At 45.9% G+C, this 20,203-nt stretch overlaps 1 protein-coding gene across 15 annotated transcripts in view; it reads left to right on the top strand.

Moving 5' to 3' along the window:
* Nucleotides 1-1,420: 1,420 nt before the first annotated feature.
* Nucleotides 1,421-20,203, top strand: part of Esrp1 (epithelial splicing regulatory protein 1) — a 55,155-nt gene continuing 36,372 nt past the window's right edge. For 8 of the 15 annotated variants that reach the window (XR_015619966.1, XR_015619964.1, XR_015619965.1 and 5 more), the window contains exons 1-4: nucleotides 1,421-2,480; nucleotides 2,979-3,107; nucleotides 4,333-4,446; nucleotides 9,125-9,239. Coding sequence is in view for 9 of the 15 variants with exons in the window: in XM_087550428.1 (XP_087406554.1) it covers nucleotides 2,349-2,480; nucleotides 2,979-3,107; nucleotides 4,333-4,446; nucleotides 9,125-9,239 (490 nt within the window). In the remaining 6 variants the exon portion in view is untranslated. 15 annotated transcript variants of the gene reach the window in all.

Genomic DNA, 20,203 nt, shown 5'->3' with positions numbered 1-20,203 from the left:
CCTTGTTAAGGTAGATCAGGTTGGGCAAATTAAACTAAATTTAAAATCTAAAAATTAAATTAGAAATATACTAGCAACAGAGAATCCGGCTTCTTAAAATGGGGGATGGAAAGTCTCTGCAAAGAGGGGCAGCTGTGAGATTTGTGTTAAGTTTCCTACTCCGGCATCTCCTAGTTAAAGCGCCGACTTTTAAGTCTTCAGTTCTTTAAAACATTGTTATAGGAGAGATGAATCCAAACTCCAAAGTCCTGTCGGAGCCGCTTCAGGTGCGGCTGTAATCACTTTCTCTGCAACCTTCGCTTGCCTGCCGTGGGGCCTTCCAGCCCCGTGTGCTGAGCGTGCCCGCGGAGTCTCGTGCCCCGTCCAGGTGCTGCCTCTTCGGGAGAGCTGAGCAACCGAGATCCTCACGTCTAGAGAGAGCCCTGAGGCGACGCGGCTCCGAGGAACCGGCTCCTCCAAGCGGCCTCGCCCACTGCAATGCAATCTGGGTGGTTTTTCCAGATTCCCCGCCCAGTCTCAACCCCCGCGACTCCTAGGGACAAGGAGGCAGGCTCAGAGACACCGGGGCTAGGGCGGGGCCAGGAGAGGCACCCGGGGACTCGGGAGCTGGGTGCGAGCCAGTCCTCCCTCGCCCTGCTCTCCGGGACGCGCCTGCCACAAGCAGCGCCAGTCCCCCACCTCCAGCCGCAACTCATCCTAGTGGGAAACGCGCCGCCCGCCCCCGACTCCTCTCCCCACTGCCCGGAGTTTCGGCTCCCACTGGGAAAGTGTGGTCTCTAGGTTCCCCTGACAGGCGTCCCCAGGAGGGTACCAATAGGTTCCTGCGGTTGCAAGGGTGTGGCCACTTCATTTCTCTTGAAGAATATGCTAGGCCGCACACCTGGCGCCGAGCTAGTAATATTTTCAGACGGAATTCGGCTCCCAAGAATAGACGGCTTTGAAACAAACAACAAACAAACAAACCTCGAGGAACAACACCAATGGAACGTTTCTAAGATGTCAACATAATCTACCTAGCCCCTTGGCGGCTCGCGGCGGGGCTGGGGTCGTGGTGGCGCAGGAGTCTGTGGGCATGAGTTGGTCAAGTCACACACTCCACAAAAGTTAGGAAATTTAGCGAAAAGTGTGTTTGGCCTGACTCTGGAAAACCTTTAAGAGGGCTGCGGGGCAGATGCATTTCTTATCCAAGGCAAATCACTGTTAACTGTGCCTGGGCCCTAGAGGGCGTTCCGGTCTCGAACCAGAAGCCGGCAGGACGAAGATGTAACAAGTGATAAGAGAAGGGGCTACAGGGTCCTTCCTCCCGAGGTTCCCCAGCTGCTGTGAAGGCTGTGATTGCATCCCAGGACCTGCCTAGCCGCCCGAATGCTGGGCTGTGCGGCTGGGGGTGGGGGAGCGGAGGTTGGCCCCGAGGTGGAGAGAGCGAATGCCAGCCTCCCGCGTCGTGAGGGGCAGGGCGGGCAGGACACCTTCCTCCCGCTGTTTGCACAGAAAGGTGTGCTGGGCTCAGGAGCGGCTTTTGCCGGGTTCGGTAATTGCCCGCACCAGCTTCCAGGGCAGCCGAAGACCGGTCCCTCCCAGGCGCCGCGCCCTGGGCCTCACCTCTGGCCTTCTTTTACCTCTAGGCGCCTTGGCCTTTCGCTCGACCCCTCAGCTTCTCTCCTCCCCAATCCCCACGGCCAAGCCAACCCTCCAAATCCCCCAACGCTGAGTCCACGAGCAGGGACCCTTCCCGCCGTCGCGCCCCCCTCCCCTTGGTCTGGCCTTGGCTACCCTCCTGGTGACAACCAGCACTTCCCCGCCCCTCTCCTCCCCTCCCCTCCCCTCCAGGCCTTCCTTCCCCATTCATCCAGCCTTTGTCTCCCGCCCTCTCCTCTCCCTCCCCCAGCACCCCCCTTCCCACCCCTGCCACGTCGTGGTTTGAAGGAGCCAATGGGCGGGCGCCGCCAGGTGTCTCTTACCTGCACCACGTGGGGGAGGGGGAAAAGGGGCGGGCAGGTAGAGCCACATCCCAAAACAGAAAAGCTTTCAGCCATTGCGCGCGCCTCCCGGGGGTGCAGCCCGGCTCCTGGGGTTTTTTTTTCTTAGACGCACGAGCAATTGGATACAAAAAGGGCAGGCCTGCTGCTCCCTCCTTCCACCCCCCCTTCCTGCCCAGGGTGTGGAGCGCCGGCCAGGTGCGGGCTTGGGTGGCAGGTTACCGCCTTTTGCCCTGGCGGCCTCGAGGAGGGGGGTGGGCGCTTTCTTTTTCTCTTGGAAGAGGGTTTTAGCACAGGTTTTCTCGTTCTCACTTCCACCCCCACCTCGCCGCCTCCCGACCCCCCTCCTCCCCTTCCCCACCTATCGTCATGACGGCGTCTCCGGATTACTTGGTGGTGCTTTTTGGGATCACTGCTGGGGCCACAGGAGCCAAGCTGGGTTCGGATGAGAAGGAGCTGATCCTGCTGTTATGGAAAGTCGTGGATTTGGCCAACAAGAAGGTACTTCACCATGTTCTGGTCCAAACCAGTAGTGGGGGCAACAACTTTACTGTAGAAGTTGGAGAAGGGATGGTCGGTTTCTTGTTTCCTTTTTTTTTAAAAGTGGTTGCACGCTTATGAAGCGGGGCCCCGAGGCCTAGAGAATCCATTGCAGAATCAAACCTATTAGCCTACCACTTTGGAGCCATTTAAGTCTTCCGAAACCTGGCCTAGGTAGAAAGGCCCCGCGCTGCCCTGCCGCATTCTCTGCGGGTCGCAGAACGCCTATGTCAGACTAGTGGTTCCTGGGGCGCTAGGATCCCCTCCTTGGCCTGGGCGACTTGATCCGGGTAGGGTGGGGGTGGGGCGACCAGATCCCTGGGCGTCTAGGGAGCTTTGATTCTGCTGTTAGGTGCCTGTAGAGCCTGGAGTCGTCCAGGGAAAGCCGGGGAGGAGGAAGGGTTTCCAAGTTGTAAAAGGGGAAACTGACCCCTTATTTTCCACCCCTTATACCCCGAGGTGGGACAGTTGCACGAAGTACTAGTTAGACCGGATCAGTTGGAACTGACAGAGGATTGTAAAGAAGAAACTAAAATAGACGCCGAAAATCTGTCTTCCGCCCCGCAGCTGGACCAAGCCCTCCGACAGGTGACAGTTTTGGCCAGGTCACGCCGCCCACCCTCATCTAGGTGGCCCCCAGACCCGACCCAACCCTACCACTCCCACGCCCTCGTGGGGCAGTCTCCACTTCTTTCTGGGGCGGGGTGGCGAGGTTCCCAGCCTTATGTGTGGGAGTCCGACCTGGGGGTGGGGGGTTGCTGCTCTGGAGGGGCTGCTGTGCTTAGCTTCCGGGTCCTCAGGGTCTGGGGATTAAGATTCGCTGGAGCTCCTGTTGCCTCCCGAGTTGTTCTTTGAGCGGGAGAATCCGCCGTGCGCGGTTTACCCCCACGGGTTGACTAGCGAAGTTTCAGTGCCAGCTTCAGCAGCTCCAAGCTCAGACCCTACTGGGTCTGGGTCTGTAGCCCAGCCTCTGGGTTGGAGGCGCAGTAGTGTGGAAGGGGGTGGGGGGTAGGCCCTCAGTCATCGGCGTTAGTGCTACCCATGGTTGTAGTTTGGTTTGCACCTGAGTGCACGCCTGATTTTAGCCGAAGTTTCAATTTCCAAAGGCTTAGCTTCCTCGTTACTTCTCTAGTGCCTTGATTGGGATCCTATGGAGGGGTTGCAAGTACAGACCTGTGGGACTGTTCGTTGGGTCACCGTGGAGCTGGCGGGATCCCCTATTGAAATTGAGGTGACCTAAAAACTGCTCTGGGTGCTGACGGTTGCTAGAATCCGGAATAGGGCGGGTCTCGACACCTGTGCGGCAAAGTGTGCTCTGCGTTCTCCCAGCCTCTGCCTCTAAGCACACGAGTTTCCAATTAAAGGAATACGTTATTTCTAGAGTGTTTTCTAAGAAAGGTGATAGCCGCCTTACAGAATTCTGCTTATTCATTACCCCGATTGTCTATCGGATATGGATTCCTTAAACCTGAAACATTCAAACGTTGAAAAAGTAACCCTATAAAATGATGTAATCTGAAGGCAACTTGTTAAAAAGAGAAAAGAGAGACCTGATTAGTCTCATCCTGAATATCAGGGCTGCTGGGAAGTGACCGCAAGTCCCAGACAAAAACTGCAGATTAGTTTGAAAGCTCTCTTGCCTGGGTGAAAAGGGCAGGTTCCTGGGGAAAGGGTTCTTTGTGATACTGCCTTGGTGTCCTCAGAGTCTTGAGGACTCTTGATTTTTCTTTGGTTATCTTCAAGTTGGGCCACTTTGGTATGCTTATGAATTCTGCTTTCGTTTCATCCTCGCATGTGTCTCTTCTTCTTGCAGTTTAACCAGTCAGTGAGCAATGAACTGAACATTGGGGTAGGGACTTCCTTCTGTCTGTGTACTGACGGGCAGCTTCACGTCAGGCAGATCTTGCATCCCGAGGCTTCCAAGAAGGTAAGAGTTGCTGGGTTCTGGAAAAGCGGATGCTCTCTGAGAAACAAACAAACAAAATCAGTCTGTTTCTGGCTTCTGGAAGGACAGGTGTACTTTTCATTCAAATTAAATCCTACTTTCTAAAGAAGTCCGAGTGAGGAGTTAGTTGTGTAATAGTGCAGATTTTTCATTTTGGAAAGATTAAAATGTTCTGAATCAAAAGGAAGGAACAGTTGCAAAGCCTTAGTGACCTTGATGTTGCTGTACTTGCAAATGAAGAAACTGTAGATGTGTAGCTCCAGCAGGAGCTCCAGAAGGGTTAACACGGGAGCTTTAACATTGTGTCTGTTTTACCACAAGTCATGGAGATGTCTGGGGTAATTGTAATTTATAGGTATCCTCTGGTGATTTAAAACATTTTCTTTGTTTCCAGCTCAACATCCTCCTCCTTTCCAAAGCTAATAGAAAGTTTGAATTTCAGTCACTTAGAGTAGAAAAGACTGGTATTTTACCACATCTGATTATTTTCTTAATGTGAAGGAAATGTGCTTCAAAGAGAATTAAAAAAAACCTTCTAAATATTTTTAAGACTGCTTAGTAACAATTACCAACATAAGCAGTAAATAACATTGTAGAACACTCCCTTGAACTTGAAGTAAATATTCAAAACCGAATTTTAAAATTCCTATTTACCTTTGTGTATTTATGAATCTTTGGAGACAAAGTCTCACTCTGAAGCCTGGGCTAGCCTCAAATTCATGGCATTCCTGCCTCACCTGTGTGCTGAGATTACAGGGATGCACTTGTATCAGCGGGGTCATCTTTACTAATTTTTCTCATGTAGAAAAAAAATTATGCTATAAGAACAGTCTTACCCTGATCTACTGTTTCTCCTCCTGGGAAGAATATTTCTGAAGGACAATGAAGAGCAAAGACAGCTCACCTAGTGAAGCCAATTCGTGATAATGTAGTTCCTATTAACAATTCAGATTAATTGTGCTGTGCCGCCTTAGGCTGGCACCATTCAGAGCACTGTGAGGCTGGGAGAGTTGGTAGATAGACAGTGCAGTCAGGTTCATTTACTGCTGCCTGTCTTTGCCTTCCTTCTCTAAGGTAGGGAAAGCTGGTGAGTTAGTTAGGTAATCATTAGAAAAGTGTCTGCACGACAATGTCTGTTCTTCCACCTTTGAAGGTAGATCACTCCTTTTATAGGAGTCCTGGTAACCAGTTGATGTCATGGAATGGTATACTGGTAACTGTGTCATTGAGTCAGAAGTACAAAGGAGGAGTCCCTTCCAACCCCCAAGTCATAAAGGAAGGGCCAAGAATTAATTCCTTCTTTCACTATTGGCAAGAGGGAAATAGATTTTTACTTTTGTTCACTCCCCTCTGTTTTTTTGCGACAGCCTTAGAACTCAGGCTAGCCTTTCACTCTATATAGCTTAGATGACCACTTACTGAAGAGCCTCCTGCTTCACTTTTTTTCAAATGCTGGGTTACTGGTAAGGGCTACTGTCCTCAGCACAGTTTCTTCTATTATTTTTTGGAAGGATTGCATTGTAGGGGAGAAAAATTAAGGTAGTTTCCTGAGCCGTTTCTATTAAGATAAATATAAGAAACTAAAATAGTATAATAAAAATTATATGTATTCATTTTATACACAAAATGCTAAAACATGAAAGAAAATAACTCACAAAGTTTTCTCTGACATTAGCATATTATATATTCTCCAGACTTATGTAGGGAAGCATTGTTTTTGCGAGCAACATTTATACTATACAAACCTGTTTAATTTGCTGTATAATTTAGTGTGATGTCAGTGTAAAGTGCTATTTTAAATGGGAATACTGATTTAAACTGATGTTTTTTCCTGTTGTGTGAATTCTTGCTGTAGATTCTCATGACCATAGGGCATCGCGGGCACTCCTAGTTTGTGTAGTCCTTCAAATCTGTTACAACGGTTTGCTAATTCTGATTTCAGATACAATTTGAGATACAATCCACTAAAGAATATGTTACTGTATGTTTAGCAAACATTCAGAACACATATTTTCTGGCTGGAGAGAAAGTTCAGCAGTTAAAAACACTTGCTGCTCTTGAAAAGACCCTGGGTTTGGCTTCCAATACACCAAGTGGTGACTCACAACCATACATTCGATTCTATACAATCTGAAATCTATATAACTCCAGTTTCACAGGATCCAGTGCCTGCTTACAATCTCTGGGCACCAAGTGTATCCCTGTTATACATGCATACACGATGGAAAAATATTCACATAAATTTTTAAAAATTAAACCTACATATTTTCTTTTTTTTAAACAGTAAATTGAAATTTTAGATTAATGAACACAAACTATTTTGAATTTTTTTTTTTAAACATCTAGGGCTAGAAATGGCTTAGCAGGTAAAGATGTTTGCCTGCAAGCTAGAGTTCAGTCCCAAGACACACAAGGTAGAAGGAAAGATCCAGACTCTCTCAAGTAGTCCTCTGACCTCCACATTCATTCAGTGGCATGCGTATGCTCCCCCCATCAAGAAATCTTAAAAGGGGGGGTGGGATGTCTTAAATTCTGTCTTGTCAAAAATTATTTTTAGCCAAGAGTGGTGATCAATGCCTGTAATACCAGCATTTATGAAGCTAAGCCAAGGTATGAATTCAAAGCCAATCTGGGGTTGTATACTTTATTCCAAACAGAAAGCAGAAGCTAAGAATTACCATTTGCAACTGAGGATTTACCCAGATAACAGAGTACTTGTCTGGTATCCTGGGTTCAGCTCCAGCCTGCATAAAACTAGGTGTGGGGGCACATTCAAGGGGAGTGCCAGGGGGTGAGAATCAGAAGCTCAAGGATTAGCATTGTGTGGTAGCACACACCTTTAGTTCCAGCACTCAGCAGGCAGAGGCAGGTAGATCTCTGTGAGTTTGAGGCCAGCCTGGTCATAGGGCTATGGAGAGACAGAGACAGACAGACAGACAGACACCCTGTCTCAAAAAGCCTTAAAAGTTCAAGGCTTGATCAACCTGGGTACAAGGAAACTCTGTCTTTAAAAGAAATAATAAAATAAAATAACAAAAACCCAAACCAGTGGTGTAATAATTATTCGCACAATGGTCTTTACTCTCCATAAGTGGTGCTCAGAGCTACTTCTCTTTTGCTTTGACTTAAAGCAACTTTCCTTTTTGATCTGTTGCTAGGCATTGAACACCTAGAGCCTGAACGTGCTAGGCAGACACTCTCCTGCTGGGCTACGTTCTGGTAGCTTGGCTCTTTTGAGACAATCTGAGTGTGTGACTCTGGCTGGCCGTGGGGCTTACAGCTCTCCAGCCTCTCTGCCTGCAGAGTTCTGTGCACTCTCTTCCTTGTCTGGTTGTTGTGATGCCTTCTTATTTTAGAATTTTTTATAACTGAGTGGCGATAATGGGCCACACTCTGCACGTTGAGGTCAGAGGATAGCTTGTGGGAGTCCATTCTCTCCTTCCACTGTTTACGTGGGTTCCAGGGATCAAACTCAAGTCATCAGGTTGAAGCAGTGAGTGTTTTCCCCACTGAGCCACCTTACCAGCTTGTGGCTTTTTGTTTTTTGTTTTTCTTCTTAAGATTTATGATTCTGTTTTTATATGCATTGGTGTTTTTGCCTGTGTGGATTATGTGTACCATGTGTCTGCATGTCTGTGGAGGCCAGAAGTAGGTGTCAGACTCCCTGGGGCTGAAGTCACAGGTGATCATGAGCTATTGTGTGGGTACCAGAAATGAACAAATACTTTTTTTTTCTATTTTTCGGAGCTGGGGACCGAACCCAGGGCCTTGCGCTTGGTAGGCAAGCGCTCTACCACTGAGCTAAATCCCCAACCTCATGAACAAATACTTTTAACCACTGAGTCCTTTCTCTAAACTTGTGGTGCTTATTTCTAAAATACTGATGTGAATTTTCAGGTATAGCTAGAATAATAAGCAAAAACCCAATGTGGAACTATAATTTGGCACAAAACTAATCTTTTCCAAAAAAAAAAAAAAAAGGTACTATTCTCTAACCTTATTTAGTATCAAATATTCATATTACTAGGATTCAGCAGTAGTTAGAACTATAAAATCTTACCATTTAATTGTAAGTCTTAAGTTATCTTAAAATGAATTCTGTAAAATGGATTCCTGAAAACACAGGTGGTCTAAAGTGATTATGGCAGAGAAAGGTTGTAACTACCCTAGTAAGAGCACGGGAGTTCAGACAATGTAACAACTCCAGGACCGGTTTGAGTGAGGGGAGGAAAAAAAGCTCAGCAGTTAGCAGAGAGTGCACTTGTGTTCCCTACCCTCATTCTGGTAATCCTCAGTTCCTGTAGCTTCCGAGCCAGAGGCTTCTGGCTTTCGTGAGAACCCACACACACCTGGTGCACCTACAGACACGTAGAAGCAGACACGTGAGACAAAAAGTGGTTTGATTTGGAAGGCACAGCGAACATAAACATTGTTGTCCATTCTGTTAAAAGGAGATGACTTTTGTGAAACTGCTTAGATTGTAGGATCTAATGTGATACTGTGGCCAAGGATTAAACATTAAAGCCAGTTCATCTTGAATTTCATAGTTCTAAAAATTGTGGTAAAATGTTACCTATATTCCACTCTTAGGTTCCTAGTTACTAGAGAAATATGGACCAAATTCGCCTAGTTTAACAACCTCTACCCTGTCCTCCCTCAGAATGTATTACTACCTGAATGCTTCTATTCCTTTTTCGATCTTCGAAAAGAATTCAAGAAGTGTTGCCCCGGCTCTCCTGACCTCGACAAGCTGGATGTTGCAGCCATGGCAGAGAGTATCCTTTAAGTTGAACTAAGAGTGCTTCATACATCGACCCTGTGCTGTTCTGTTTGTTTTAAGTTTTGGAGATGGAACTTGTTATGACCTGGAACTCATTATGTAGTGGAAGGAAGTGGCAAACTTACAGGTGTCCTCCTGCCTCACACCTCCCCAGTGCTAGAATTAAAGGTGTTAGCCACTGTACCTGGCTCAAGAAAACTGCCTTACATTGTCAGTGAGTGGATCAAATTGTTCCTGTCCAATTGTGTCGGTATACTGCGAGAGGGAGAAGTAACACTCTAAACTGTAGCCATCTTTCAGAGTAGTCATTGACCGACCCGGACTTGGGCAGGTACATGGTCTTAATAGTTTGTTTATGTGCGGTATTTTTGTTTCCGATGATAAATATATGAATGTATCCATGTGTGTATAGAAAGATGCACACATATGTTTGGTAGATTAGATAAAATACAAAGACTCCACTTTGTCTACAGATCCCAAAGCTACTTGTGCCTGATTGTTTTGGTCTTGGGGTCTATTTTTGTTTCTTTATATTACAGAAGATTTTGTTTTGAAGTATTGGGTTCCCTTTAAATCTTAGCTATTTTCCGTATGTACCAACCTGATCTTGTGAATATAGTAAGATATTTGGGGGCAGAGTAAAACAGGAATTGTGCCAGACATAGTGGTGACTGTCTCAAAAAAAAAAAAAATTGGGAGAGGAGAACAGGTTGTTTTGAACACATTCACTTAACAAAGATGACATTTTTATTTTATTTTATTTTTTTCAAGACAGTCTGACTATATAGTTCTGATTGTCCTGGATAGAACTCACTATGTAGATCAGACTGGCCTCAAACTCAGAGATCCACCTGACTTTGCCTCCCAAGTGCGCTGAGATTAAAGGTGTGTGCCACTTGACTATGAAAATAGGATATTGAATGCTTCATATATTGGTAACTTGTTTTAATGCTTAGAAGTCTTGTATCGGGGTTGGGGATTTAGCTCAGTGGTAGAGCGCTTGCCTAGCAAGTGCAAGGTCCTGGGTTCGGTCCCCAGCTCCGAAAAAAAAAAAAAAAAAAAAAAAGAAAAAGAAAAAAAAAGAAAAGAAGTGTTGTATCACGAAGGACCTATTGCCTTCCATCTATGGAATCTCTTTGATGTGCTAGTAAATAGTCTTGTATTAGTGTATCAGAAGGGAAGCTGAAAATTGGGTTAGGTTTCTCCTTGAACGCCACGTTTTTGGGCATAGGTCATGGGATGCTGGAGAGATGGCTCAGCAGTTAAGAGCTCTTCAGTTCTTAGCAGCCAGCATCTACAGGGCTTGGCTCACAACCGTCTGTAACACTAGGTTCAGGTGGTATTCTCGCCATCTCGGTAAAGTATCTGTTGCAATATGTGTGGGGTCCTCTATGTGAAGGCATTTTTAGTTTTCTCCGATAGTTGACAATGCAGAAAAGTCCTTAGAATCCACTGTCCCTTTCTTCTGTTGCCTTCTTGGCCTCTGTAAGGTTGAGGCTGAGGTGCTTGTGTGTTTCCTTGCTCTGGGCTGTGCTACCCAGCCTGCTTTAGAAGCTGACCTCTGAGGAGGGATAGCATGATTCGCCAGCACTTTTGCCCGCTGTTCCGGCTAACTACTTCTGAAATCATGTGTTGGCAGCTCTCTCAAGTACATGGTGACAAAAATCAGAAGTATTTGCCTCTAGTAAATGGAATTGTGACTGAGTCAAGCTGAACTTCCTCCTACGTGCGTTATCCTTGAAATTGGAAGTAGAGCTCATGGTCGTTTTATCAGTGCATCTGGTTAAAAACAAAGGCAGCTATGACATCGATGTGGCCAAAGTCAATACCCTGATGACGGCCTGACAGAGAGGAGAAGGTGTATGTTTGCTTGGCTCCTGATTATGATGCTCTAGATGTTGCCAACAAGATTGGGGTCTTTAGATCTAAAGTGAGTCCAGATGGTTAATTCTAAATATATACTTTTTTCCCCCACCATTTAAAAAAAAACAAACAAACAAAGCAAAGGCAGGATTTTCTGTTTCTTAAAATGTAACTTGCTGATGGGGGGCGGGGTGGGGGTGGGGGTGTAGCTTGGTTGGTAATGCCCAGCGGAGATTGAGCTCAGGGTTGGCTCACACCTGTAATGCCAGCATTTGGCAAGAAGGTGCCAGAGAGCCTGAGGTTCCCAGTGGTCCTCAGTGGAGTAGCAAGTTTCAGGCCAGCCTAGGCTGTTTGAAACCCTGCCTTTAAACAAACAAAAAATCGATTCTAACTTTAAATGTTTTGATTAATGTTTGGGTCCCCCCCCTTTTTACTATTTTAGAAATGCTATTGACCCTTCTTAACATAGGCTTTTATTTTTCATCTCTGCTGTTATGATCAATCTTTCTCTTCAGAGAAGTAGATCTTTCCCTGACCAGGCTGCTAAACCAACCTTAGAGGTCAAAGTAAGTACTGATTCTGAGCGTCGACCGCGTCCATCTGTCTGAGCCTTTGTGAGCCGAAGAGCTGTGCTCTTTGAAAACCACTTGTTACCTCCTTGTTGATATGGAAACGGTCCTGAATTTGGAAACATGAAGACGGTCATTAAACACGTTTGTTGGTTTTTGTCAGATGACAGTGTGAGCTTCTCAGTCCCACTGACTAGCAACAGAAATAACTTAACATTTTCTCACTGTGCAGATAGTTGTATTCTTATTCTTAAATCTGACTAGTTTTTGAGACAGTTTCACGTAGTCCAAGCTGACCTAGAACTTGGCTGTATCATCAAGGGTGATCTCCTGACCAGGAGTGCCAGGTTTATAGGTGTGCACCTCCCTGCCCAGGTTTTCTTTTTTTTTTTAAATGCAAGTGTAGCCATGTGGATTTGTCAGGAACGCCAGTGGCTGTGGTACTGTGTTAGTATTCTTTCACTTTCTATCCAATTAAAACGTAAATTCCTGGTACTGTTTTTGTTTCATTTTGAAATGGGGGCTTGCTCTGCAGTTTACAGGCTTGCTGGGAACTTGGCATTCCTGCTTCCCCCCCCCCCCTCTTCCCTCTGGGTGCTCAGGTTCTGTGCTCGAGCCATCACACCCAGCCACAAATCTTTTTTTTAAAGAGTAATTTTAGATCAGAGCCAATTGAGCAGAAAATACAGATTTCCCATGACATCCCTAACCCTTCCTTAATGTCAGTTTGGCATATGTGCAGTTTCTTAAAACTGAACTTCCTTCGATGTGTTACCCTCGCTTTGTTGGAGATCACTTCTGATGTTGGGCATTTTCAGGCTTTCCAATGTATAGGATGATGTGCCCAACACCATCTCGTCAGAAAGCAAAGTAGTGAAGTACAGAATGGTTTTCTGTCCCTTTGCTTTTGTCTTTTCCAGAAAGTCGTGTAGTCAGGTAGTCCGAATGAGATCGGAATCATCTCTTCAGATTGGCTTTTTAAACACGATTGTATACGTCTAAGGTGCTTGCATTTATCTTCATGGCTTGATAATTCAACTCCTTTTCCCTCCCTCCCTTTCTTCCTCCCTCTCTCCCTCTCTCTCTCCCTCTCTCTCTCCCTCCCTCTCTCTCTCCCTCCCTCTCTTCCCTCCCTGTTTTGTTTTTGTTTTTTGAGGCAGGGTTTCTCTGTGTAGCCCTGGTTGTCTTGGAACTCTCCGTAGACCAGGCTGGCCTTGAGCTCACAGAGATTGATCCTCCTGCCTCCTAAGTGTGGGGCCTAAAGGCGGGAGTGACCACTGCCCTACTAGTTCCCCTCCTTTTAGTGATGCTTAATATCGTCTGGATATACCACAGGTCATTCACTCTCCTACTGAGAACTTCCTTGATACTCAGTTGTGACAGTTATGAATAAAGTTGTTCTAAGTATCATTGTACATGATTGTGGGGAGACATAGTTCTGTAATTCATTTGGGCTAAATACCAAGAATTGTAATTACTGGATTAATCTAGTACAACTGCAGTCACTTTGTCTTCATGCAATTTTGTGTTTTGACCGTTCTTTTGGCTTTGGTAGGGAAAGCAGCAACTTGGTAGAACTTGGTTGTGTGGGGGGATTTTTTGGGTTTTTTTGTTTTTGTTTTTTGGTTTTTTTTTTTGTTGTTGTTTGTTTGTTTTTTTGAGAATGCAACTCTTTTAGCACCCAGCCCTGGCCTCTGCCTCTGCCTCTGCCTCTGCCCCTGCCCCAGCCCCAGCCCCAGCCCCAGCCCCAGCCCCAGCCCCAGCCGTGGACCCAGTGTTGGTGTTTTATGGTGGAAAAGGAAGCTAAAGGTATTGGTGAAGTGTTGTAGCTGGGTCTTGAGGGTCTGCCACTCTGTAGATTGGCTTTTGTGGGAGCTGAGCTTCCCTGGTTCCCTTTGCGTTCCCAAACGAAAGCTTCATGGACTTTACCGTGCTCCGTATGGGAGAACGCATGCTCCATATGGGAGAACGTGTGGCCGCTCTGGTTCCTTCGGGGTTAGGAACTGTGCTGGTTTCTTCCGCGCTTTTCCCACCGCGTTTTTTGTGATTGCTCTGAAACTATTTCTAGTCTTGGTTTGGGCTTCCAGAGTAATTCCAGCTGCAGGTGTGCTAGTGTGTGCGTTACACAATGCTGCCAGGAACCGCCTTATCTGCCAGGTGAACTGTGCAGGTATTAAATCAGGCGACATGGCGAGAGGAGGATGGGGCGGAGCTTATCTTCGTTTTGTTTTGTTTTTAAGGAAATTCTGTTCAGTTCCTTGGAGAGATTAATAGTAGCTTTTTTTCTATTTACGTTTTGATTACAGAGCCATTTGTACAAAGGATATTTATTCATTTACTAAAATTGCTGCCTTTCTTAATCCCTGAAATTGAATTATTTCCTTCTAACTTCTGAAGCTTTTTGCTCGTTTTGCTTTGCTTTTTTTGTTTTTGATAAATGTTATTTAAGACATATAGGTCTATAGCCCTGGCTGTCCTGGAACTTGATACGTAGAGCAAATTGGCCTTAAACTCACAGGGATCCACCTGCCTCTGCCTTCTCAGTGCAGGAATTGAAGGTTCATCCTGTCGCTCATGAACTGATTTATTCTCGTTAGTTAAGATGTGCAGCAATGTGCGTTTACTTTTATTGACACACCTTTATTAAGGGCTTACATTCCATAGAGTCTAATGTAACAAACCTGTGAAAGAAAGACCGCTCAGGGGCAGGGTAAGACATAGAGACAGAGTATCTACATAGCCTTTGCAGAGGCCCTGCTTTGAGAGCCCGGCCATCACATCCATACACAAGAAAATATTGAAAATCAGTTACACCTATTGCTTTAGTAGCCTCACAGTAGCCTACTAAAAGGGCATTACCCCATCGTGTAACCAGAGAAACTGAGAGGTAAGGTTTTTTTGGTTGGGGGGTAGTAGTTCAAAACATAGTTTTTCTGTGTAGCCCTGGCTGTCCTAGAATCTGTTTTGTAGACCAGGATGTCATCGAACTCACAGACCACCTGCTTCTGACTCCAAAGAACTGGAACTAAAGGCTTGTGCTATCATGCCCAGCACGAAGATACAGAGGTTTATCATAAGTGAGAGCCTCTAATATCTATCGGATGTGAATGTCCTTATTTTGAGGAAGTGTTTTCTTACTGTACAGTTGGCTAGCCTGAAATACAGAGCAGGCTGACCTAGAACTCAGAGAGATCTGCCTTCCCAATGCTGGATTAGAGTCATGCACCCACATCTGGCAGATGATGTAATTGTGACCACTTGTTGTCTACTCAGGTATGTTACGCTTCTTCCGAAGCTTTTTGTACTATGGGGCTTCTCTGAGCTTTTGCAGGTAAGCCTCTCAGTCATAAGGTATTAGTAAAATTGTGAGTGTTCACACAGCGCCAGGGTGCACTCCGGAGGCTCTTACTGCTTGACCATGTTCTCTGCTGCCTCTGGATGGCTGTGCATGATTTGGATGTGTATATATGGCACCGCCTTAGCCTGTATATATAATATAGGTGCTTAAAGAACTGAGCTCTGGTCTGGTGGGAATGCATACCCTTAATCCCAGCACTCGGGAGACAGGGGCAAGCTGATCTCTGAGTTCAAGGCCAGCCAGGGCTACATAGAGAAACTCCGTCTCTAAGAATGAAAACAAAATATGAGGTCTAGGGTGTAATGTATTAGAGTCGGGCTGTTGGCAGTCGTCAGCCTCGGTTTCCTTGTATTAAAGCAGAAAAGACTTGAAATAATGACCATGGTGCATGTGACCACATTATCCAGTGCTGGCCACTCTGTTTCCTCCTAGGTTATTGGGACTATCCAAAGAGATAACACAGTGGCAAACAGCTTTAAGATGGACTTCCTTATTGATTTAAAATGTGTTTGAACTATTCCACACTTAAAGTTTTGAACCTCGTGTGACGCTGGCTAGAGAACTTTGAAGGCTTCAGGTCCATGTTAGTGCCTGAACAATGGCCTTGCTAACGTGTCCTTTTCTTTAAGACACTGTGATTGTGGCTCATTTTTGCATGAGGTTTTTTACAGTTAGTTGAACAGGGCCATTGTAATTGCCCAAGCCACTACCCAATTCAAAAGATGGCCGAAAGCATACCGACTGTTTCCCCCGTAGCCACTTCTTCATATGAAAAGGATTTAAAATATCCTCACATGCACGGTTAAGGCACGCTCTGTTAGACAGCCTTGTTACCTGGAGGGGGAAGAAATTATCTTTGGCATCCCATCATCGCCAGGCACTGTTTGAAGCAAGCGACCAAGCACATTGGCTTGTGGTCCTGTGGTAAGTTAAGCAACTGGAAGTGACTGCTTGTTTCTGGCTAGCACGCAAATAAATTTTGTGTGGCTTATTTTAATTCTACAAGTGTCATTTTGTTTTCGATGAAGCTCAGTTGGTAGGTGCTTGTCTAGGGCTCAGGAAGCCCTGGGTTTAATAACCGATGTTTATCGCTACGACTGCGTAAACCAGATGTTCACGTGGTAAGGCACATTCTAATTCCAGCACAAGAGGAGCGAGGGCAGGAAAGTCAGGAGTTGAGGGTCATCCTCAACTATGTAGTCACATGGAACTACATGTAGTCGCAAGCATGCACACACAGGAGATTAAGAGCATACGTATGTACATGTGAGAGAGAAACGACATAGAGTTAAGATGGGGGTGGGAGGCTTGGGGGCACAGAAGGAGTTAAGAGGGGTGGGTGGGTGAGTGTGAAAGTAAGTTTGACCGAAACAAAAATTTATTCAAATTAAAGACTTTAGTTTTGTTTTTATGGAGTTTTTATCTAATTTTCTTGCTTTATATAAATATCCTTTTGCCTGTATAGGTGATTTCTCTGAGGGTCTGAGGCCAGCCTGGACTAGATAGTTTGTTCTGGCATAACCTGAGATAGACACCCTCACCCCAAAATTTTTGTATTTATATTCAGTTTGTTGCAGTGCTGGGGGGCTGATCCTGGGGTCTTGTGTAGGTCAGGAAAACAGCGTGCCACTGTTCCGTATCTCCCAACTCTTAAATATGCCCGTGTCCTTGGATTTTCTTTTTTTCTTTTTTTTCTTTTTTTTGAGATGCCATTTCACTGTGACGCCACCGTGGCCTCATGGGTCTGCACTTTCGGCCTTCCAAGTAGCCAAGGTTCAGATGTGAGCTGCCACTTGATTGTTGGCTCGTGCCTACCTACAGCTTACTGCTTGCAGGGTGTATGTGACTCGGGGTAGGGCTCCGGGAGGGGGTTAAATTCCTTCACTTGGTCCCCTTCATTATGCTCATGACTCCAGGACATAGGGTTTGTTACATAGGGATTTTTTTTTTCTTGGAAAGAGTAAAAATTAAACTAATACTTTGAATATTTTTCCTTTAGCATATTTCTGGTATAAGAGTTTGCTGCCGTGGCTTGCTTGATTGATTGTTGATTGATTGATTGATTGATTGACAGGGTTTCCCTCTATTGCCCTGACTGTCCTGGAACTCAACCCTCAGACTAAGCTGCCTCTGCCTCCTGAGTGCTGGGATTAAAGGTAGGTGCCACCACTGCCTGGCATGGGGTTACTTTAGTTGTGTATGTGTGAAAGACAGGGTCTTGTGTTCCAGCTGGCCTCCAACATGCTGTGTGATGGAGAAAGACCTCTTGATTCTCTTCCTTCTGCATCCCTAATGCTCCAACTTGTTCCGTAGCATTTATGCAGGGCGTAAATCCATGACCTCATGGAGCCTACGCAGGTGCTCCACCCACTGAGCTACACCTTCAGCCCAAACTTTGTTTTTCTTTTCATTTTAAAATGTGTACGGGTTTTTCGTGTGTGTGTGTGTGTGTGTGTGTGTGTGTGTGTGTGTGTGTGTGTGTGTTTGCTTGCGTGTGTTTGCACGAGTGTCTGTGTCTGTGTACCATATTTGTGTGGTTCCCAAAAAAAAGGGTCTGATTTCTCAGACTGGAGTTCCAGTCAGCTTGTGAGTCTCCATGTTGGAATAGGGAACCAAATCCTGCCCCCTTGAGAGAGCAGCCAGTACTCTTAACTTCTGAGTCATCTCTCCAGCCCTATATGATATTTTGGGAAAAGCCTATATAACGCTTGTTATTTTCTTCTTCATCCTTCTCCTACACTTGTGGGAATATTGGTTCTTGGGGTACCACTGCTGTGTGCTACCCGTTGGCTACTCCTTTTTCAGCACCATGGCCATATTAATGTTTGGCAACATAGTATGTGTGTTACACTAAATACAACAAGGCAGTAACAAGACCGTCTTCTGATGAGTCTTGGGCAGGGCTTTGATGGAGAATTTCTGCTGAGATGTTATTTTGAGACTTCTTCCCTAACTAATATATTTTCTGTTTCATGTGTGGTTGTCTTAGATACAAACTAAAGCCACAACTTCAGAAGAGGGGCTGTCGTTTACATGCGGAAAGTAAATACATTGGAAGGGTGTCCATTTTCTGACAGTCAGGGAAGAAATTGTCAGTGTAGTCCGTAAGCTGGGAGAGATGTGCTTTATGGGGGCCTATTTCATCAAAGGGTGGTGATAAAGGGAAGACTCCTGTAGTTAACACAGCCTCATCTGCCTGTCCCACCCTCTTTATGGACGAATACCGTCTTCAGTATAGCCTGAAATGTAGGTTTTCGTTCCCACCACGCTAGGCTGTGTTCTTTATTCCCTCCTGGCACTTCTGGTTTGTAAAACTGGCTGAGCCTGTCTGTGCTGTTGTAGCTGCCCGAGGGCACAGTTGAGTAAGTTACAGGACCAGCCTTGCAGTAAACCAGGAGGCGTAGGCTCCGTGCACCTTCTCTCAGCACCAGATGTGGCAGCAACTAATCCAAAATGTCATGGGCCTTGATGCAAGAAAGTGTTGGTGCTAAAGCATTAGGAAACCCCCTAGGGCTGGGGACAGCTCACCAGTGGTGTAGTCCTAACACGCACAAGAAACAGGAAAGAAACCCCTTCCCTTTGTTGTTTGCGTTCAACTCTGGTGAGGAAACAGACCGAGCGTATGTAAGGAGGTACGCGCACACATGTGTAAGGATGGGGTTTGGGCACGGGACTTGTAAAAGTTGCTACAGCTTCGAGCTGCTGGTCTCTATGGTGGCACAATGGGAAATGCGGTGGTATGTATTATATAGAACCGTCTAAGCCAAAGGCCTGGGACATAGTCTTAATTAAAAGTGAGAATTTAGTAAAACGATCCTTTAGCTGCCAATCTGTTTCATTATAAAAAAAGAGACCGTACTCCTACGTTTGATCTTTCTCCTATAAATTTGATATCTTTTTCTCAAAATACTGCTCAAAGTAAAAACAGATTGAGCAAAGCCTTTCTAACTTAGCAGGGACTTCTGTGTTCAGTCAAAGTGTGGCTGTTACAATTCCAGTCCCTTCACCTACAATGGAAAAGCTGAGTTGGGAAACATCTCTGAATTCTAGCTACTTCTTATTGTTGGTGTTGATGTCTCCTCCCTGATGATTCGATATCTTGTATAGTGAAGGAAACACACACATACACTCAGAGGGGGGTGGCGGGAGGAGAAGGAGAACCAAACCTACTTGGATCCCAGTACTCGGGAGGCAGAGGAATCGAGGGTTCAAGGCTAGGGTGGTCTATAAGCGAGTTCCAGACCAGGCAGAACTACATAAGTGAGACTTGTCTCAAACAAAGAAACAAATGTCAAATCTGTGCATGAAAAGAAAACTGTAGCTCAGTCTCTCGTCAACAGGCCTGTGTGTACATGATGAAAGTGGGAGGTCCTGGGGCTGGTCCTTCATGGCCTCTCAGAGAAGAGAGCCCCCATCCTGGAGGCAGCCTGCAGCTCTGCACAGCGGTATCCCCAGCAGACTTGGGAAAGGAGCTGCACACCCTTTGACTTGAGCGTCCTGGATTTTCTACGTGACGCCCACAGTGAATTGTCTGTTGAAAGTGGCTCCCTGTAGGCCGTAAGAACTCTGAGGGCACACCATCTTTGTCTTTCCTGGAGCATCACTGCAAAGTAGTTCTACAGAACTGAATTTTGAGGATGAGTGAACTAGATCAAAGGACGGCACGGTCCATGCTCAGGGACTGCGTGTGATACTATCGAGAAGACCAGTTTCCTAGGATGTAGCTGACAGAATTGCCGACTGTGCCCCAGAGCAGGTAGGGAGGCTTTGGTGCCCGGTGCCAGTCACTCCAGGCCAAATGGGTGAAGGAATCAAGATGAGTGGTTTATGAAACTTAAACATTCGTAGACAAGAAAGATGTATAATTTGAACAGGATTTCCAGGGTACGCACACGTCAGCTCATGGGGTTTTATGTCTCCCATTTTGCCCTACTGTCATGCTGGTCCTTATGCAGTGTTAACTTGGCCAGTTGTCTCTAGACAATCCTGTAAGGATGATTCTTTTTTTTTTTTACGCTTTTTTTTGTTTGTTTGTTTTTGTTTTTTTTCTTTTTTTTGGAGCTGGGGACCGAACCCAGGGCCTTGCGCTTCCTAGGTAAGCGCTCTACCACTGAGCTAAATCCCCAGCCCCGTAAGGATGATTCTTGAGCAGTAAAGGGTGACGTTGGA

The sequence above is a fragment of the Rattus norvegicus genome, chromosome 5 (genome assembly GCF_021556685.1).
Source record: "Rattus norvegicus strain SHRSP/BbbUtx chromosome 5, alternate assembly SHRSP_T2T, whole genome shotgun sequence".
In the NCBI taxonomy this organism is placed as follows: domain Eukaryota; kingdom Metazoa; phylum Chordata; class Mammalia; order Rodentia; family Muridae; genus Rattus; species Rattus norvegicus.
The sequence above is the reverse complement of the archived record's forward strand: the minus strand, read 5'-3'. Positions and strand labels throughout refer to the sequence as shown.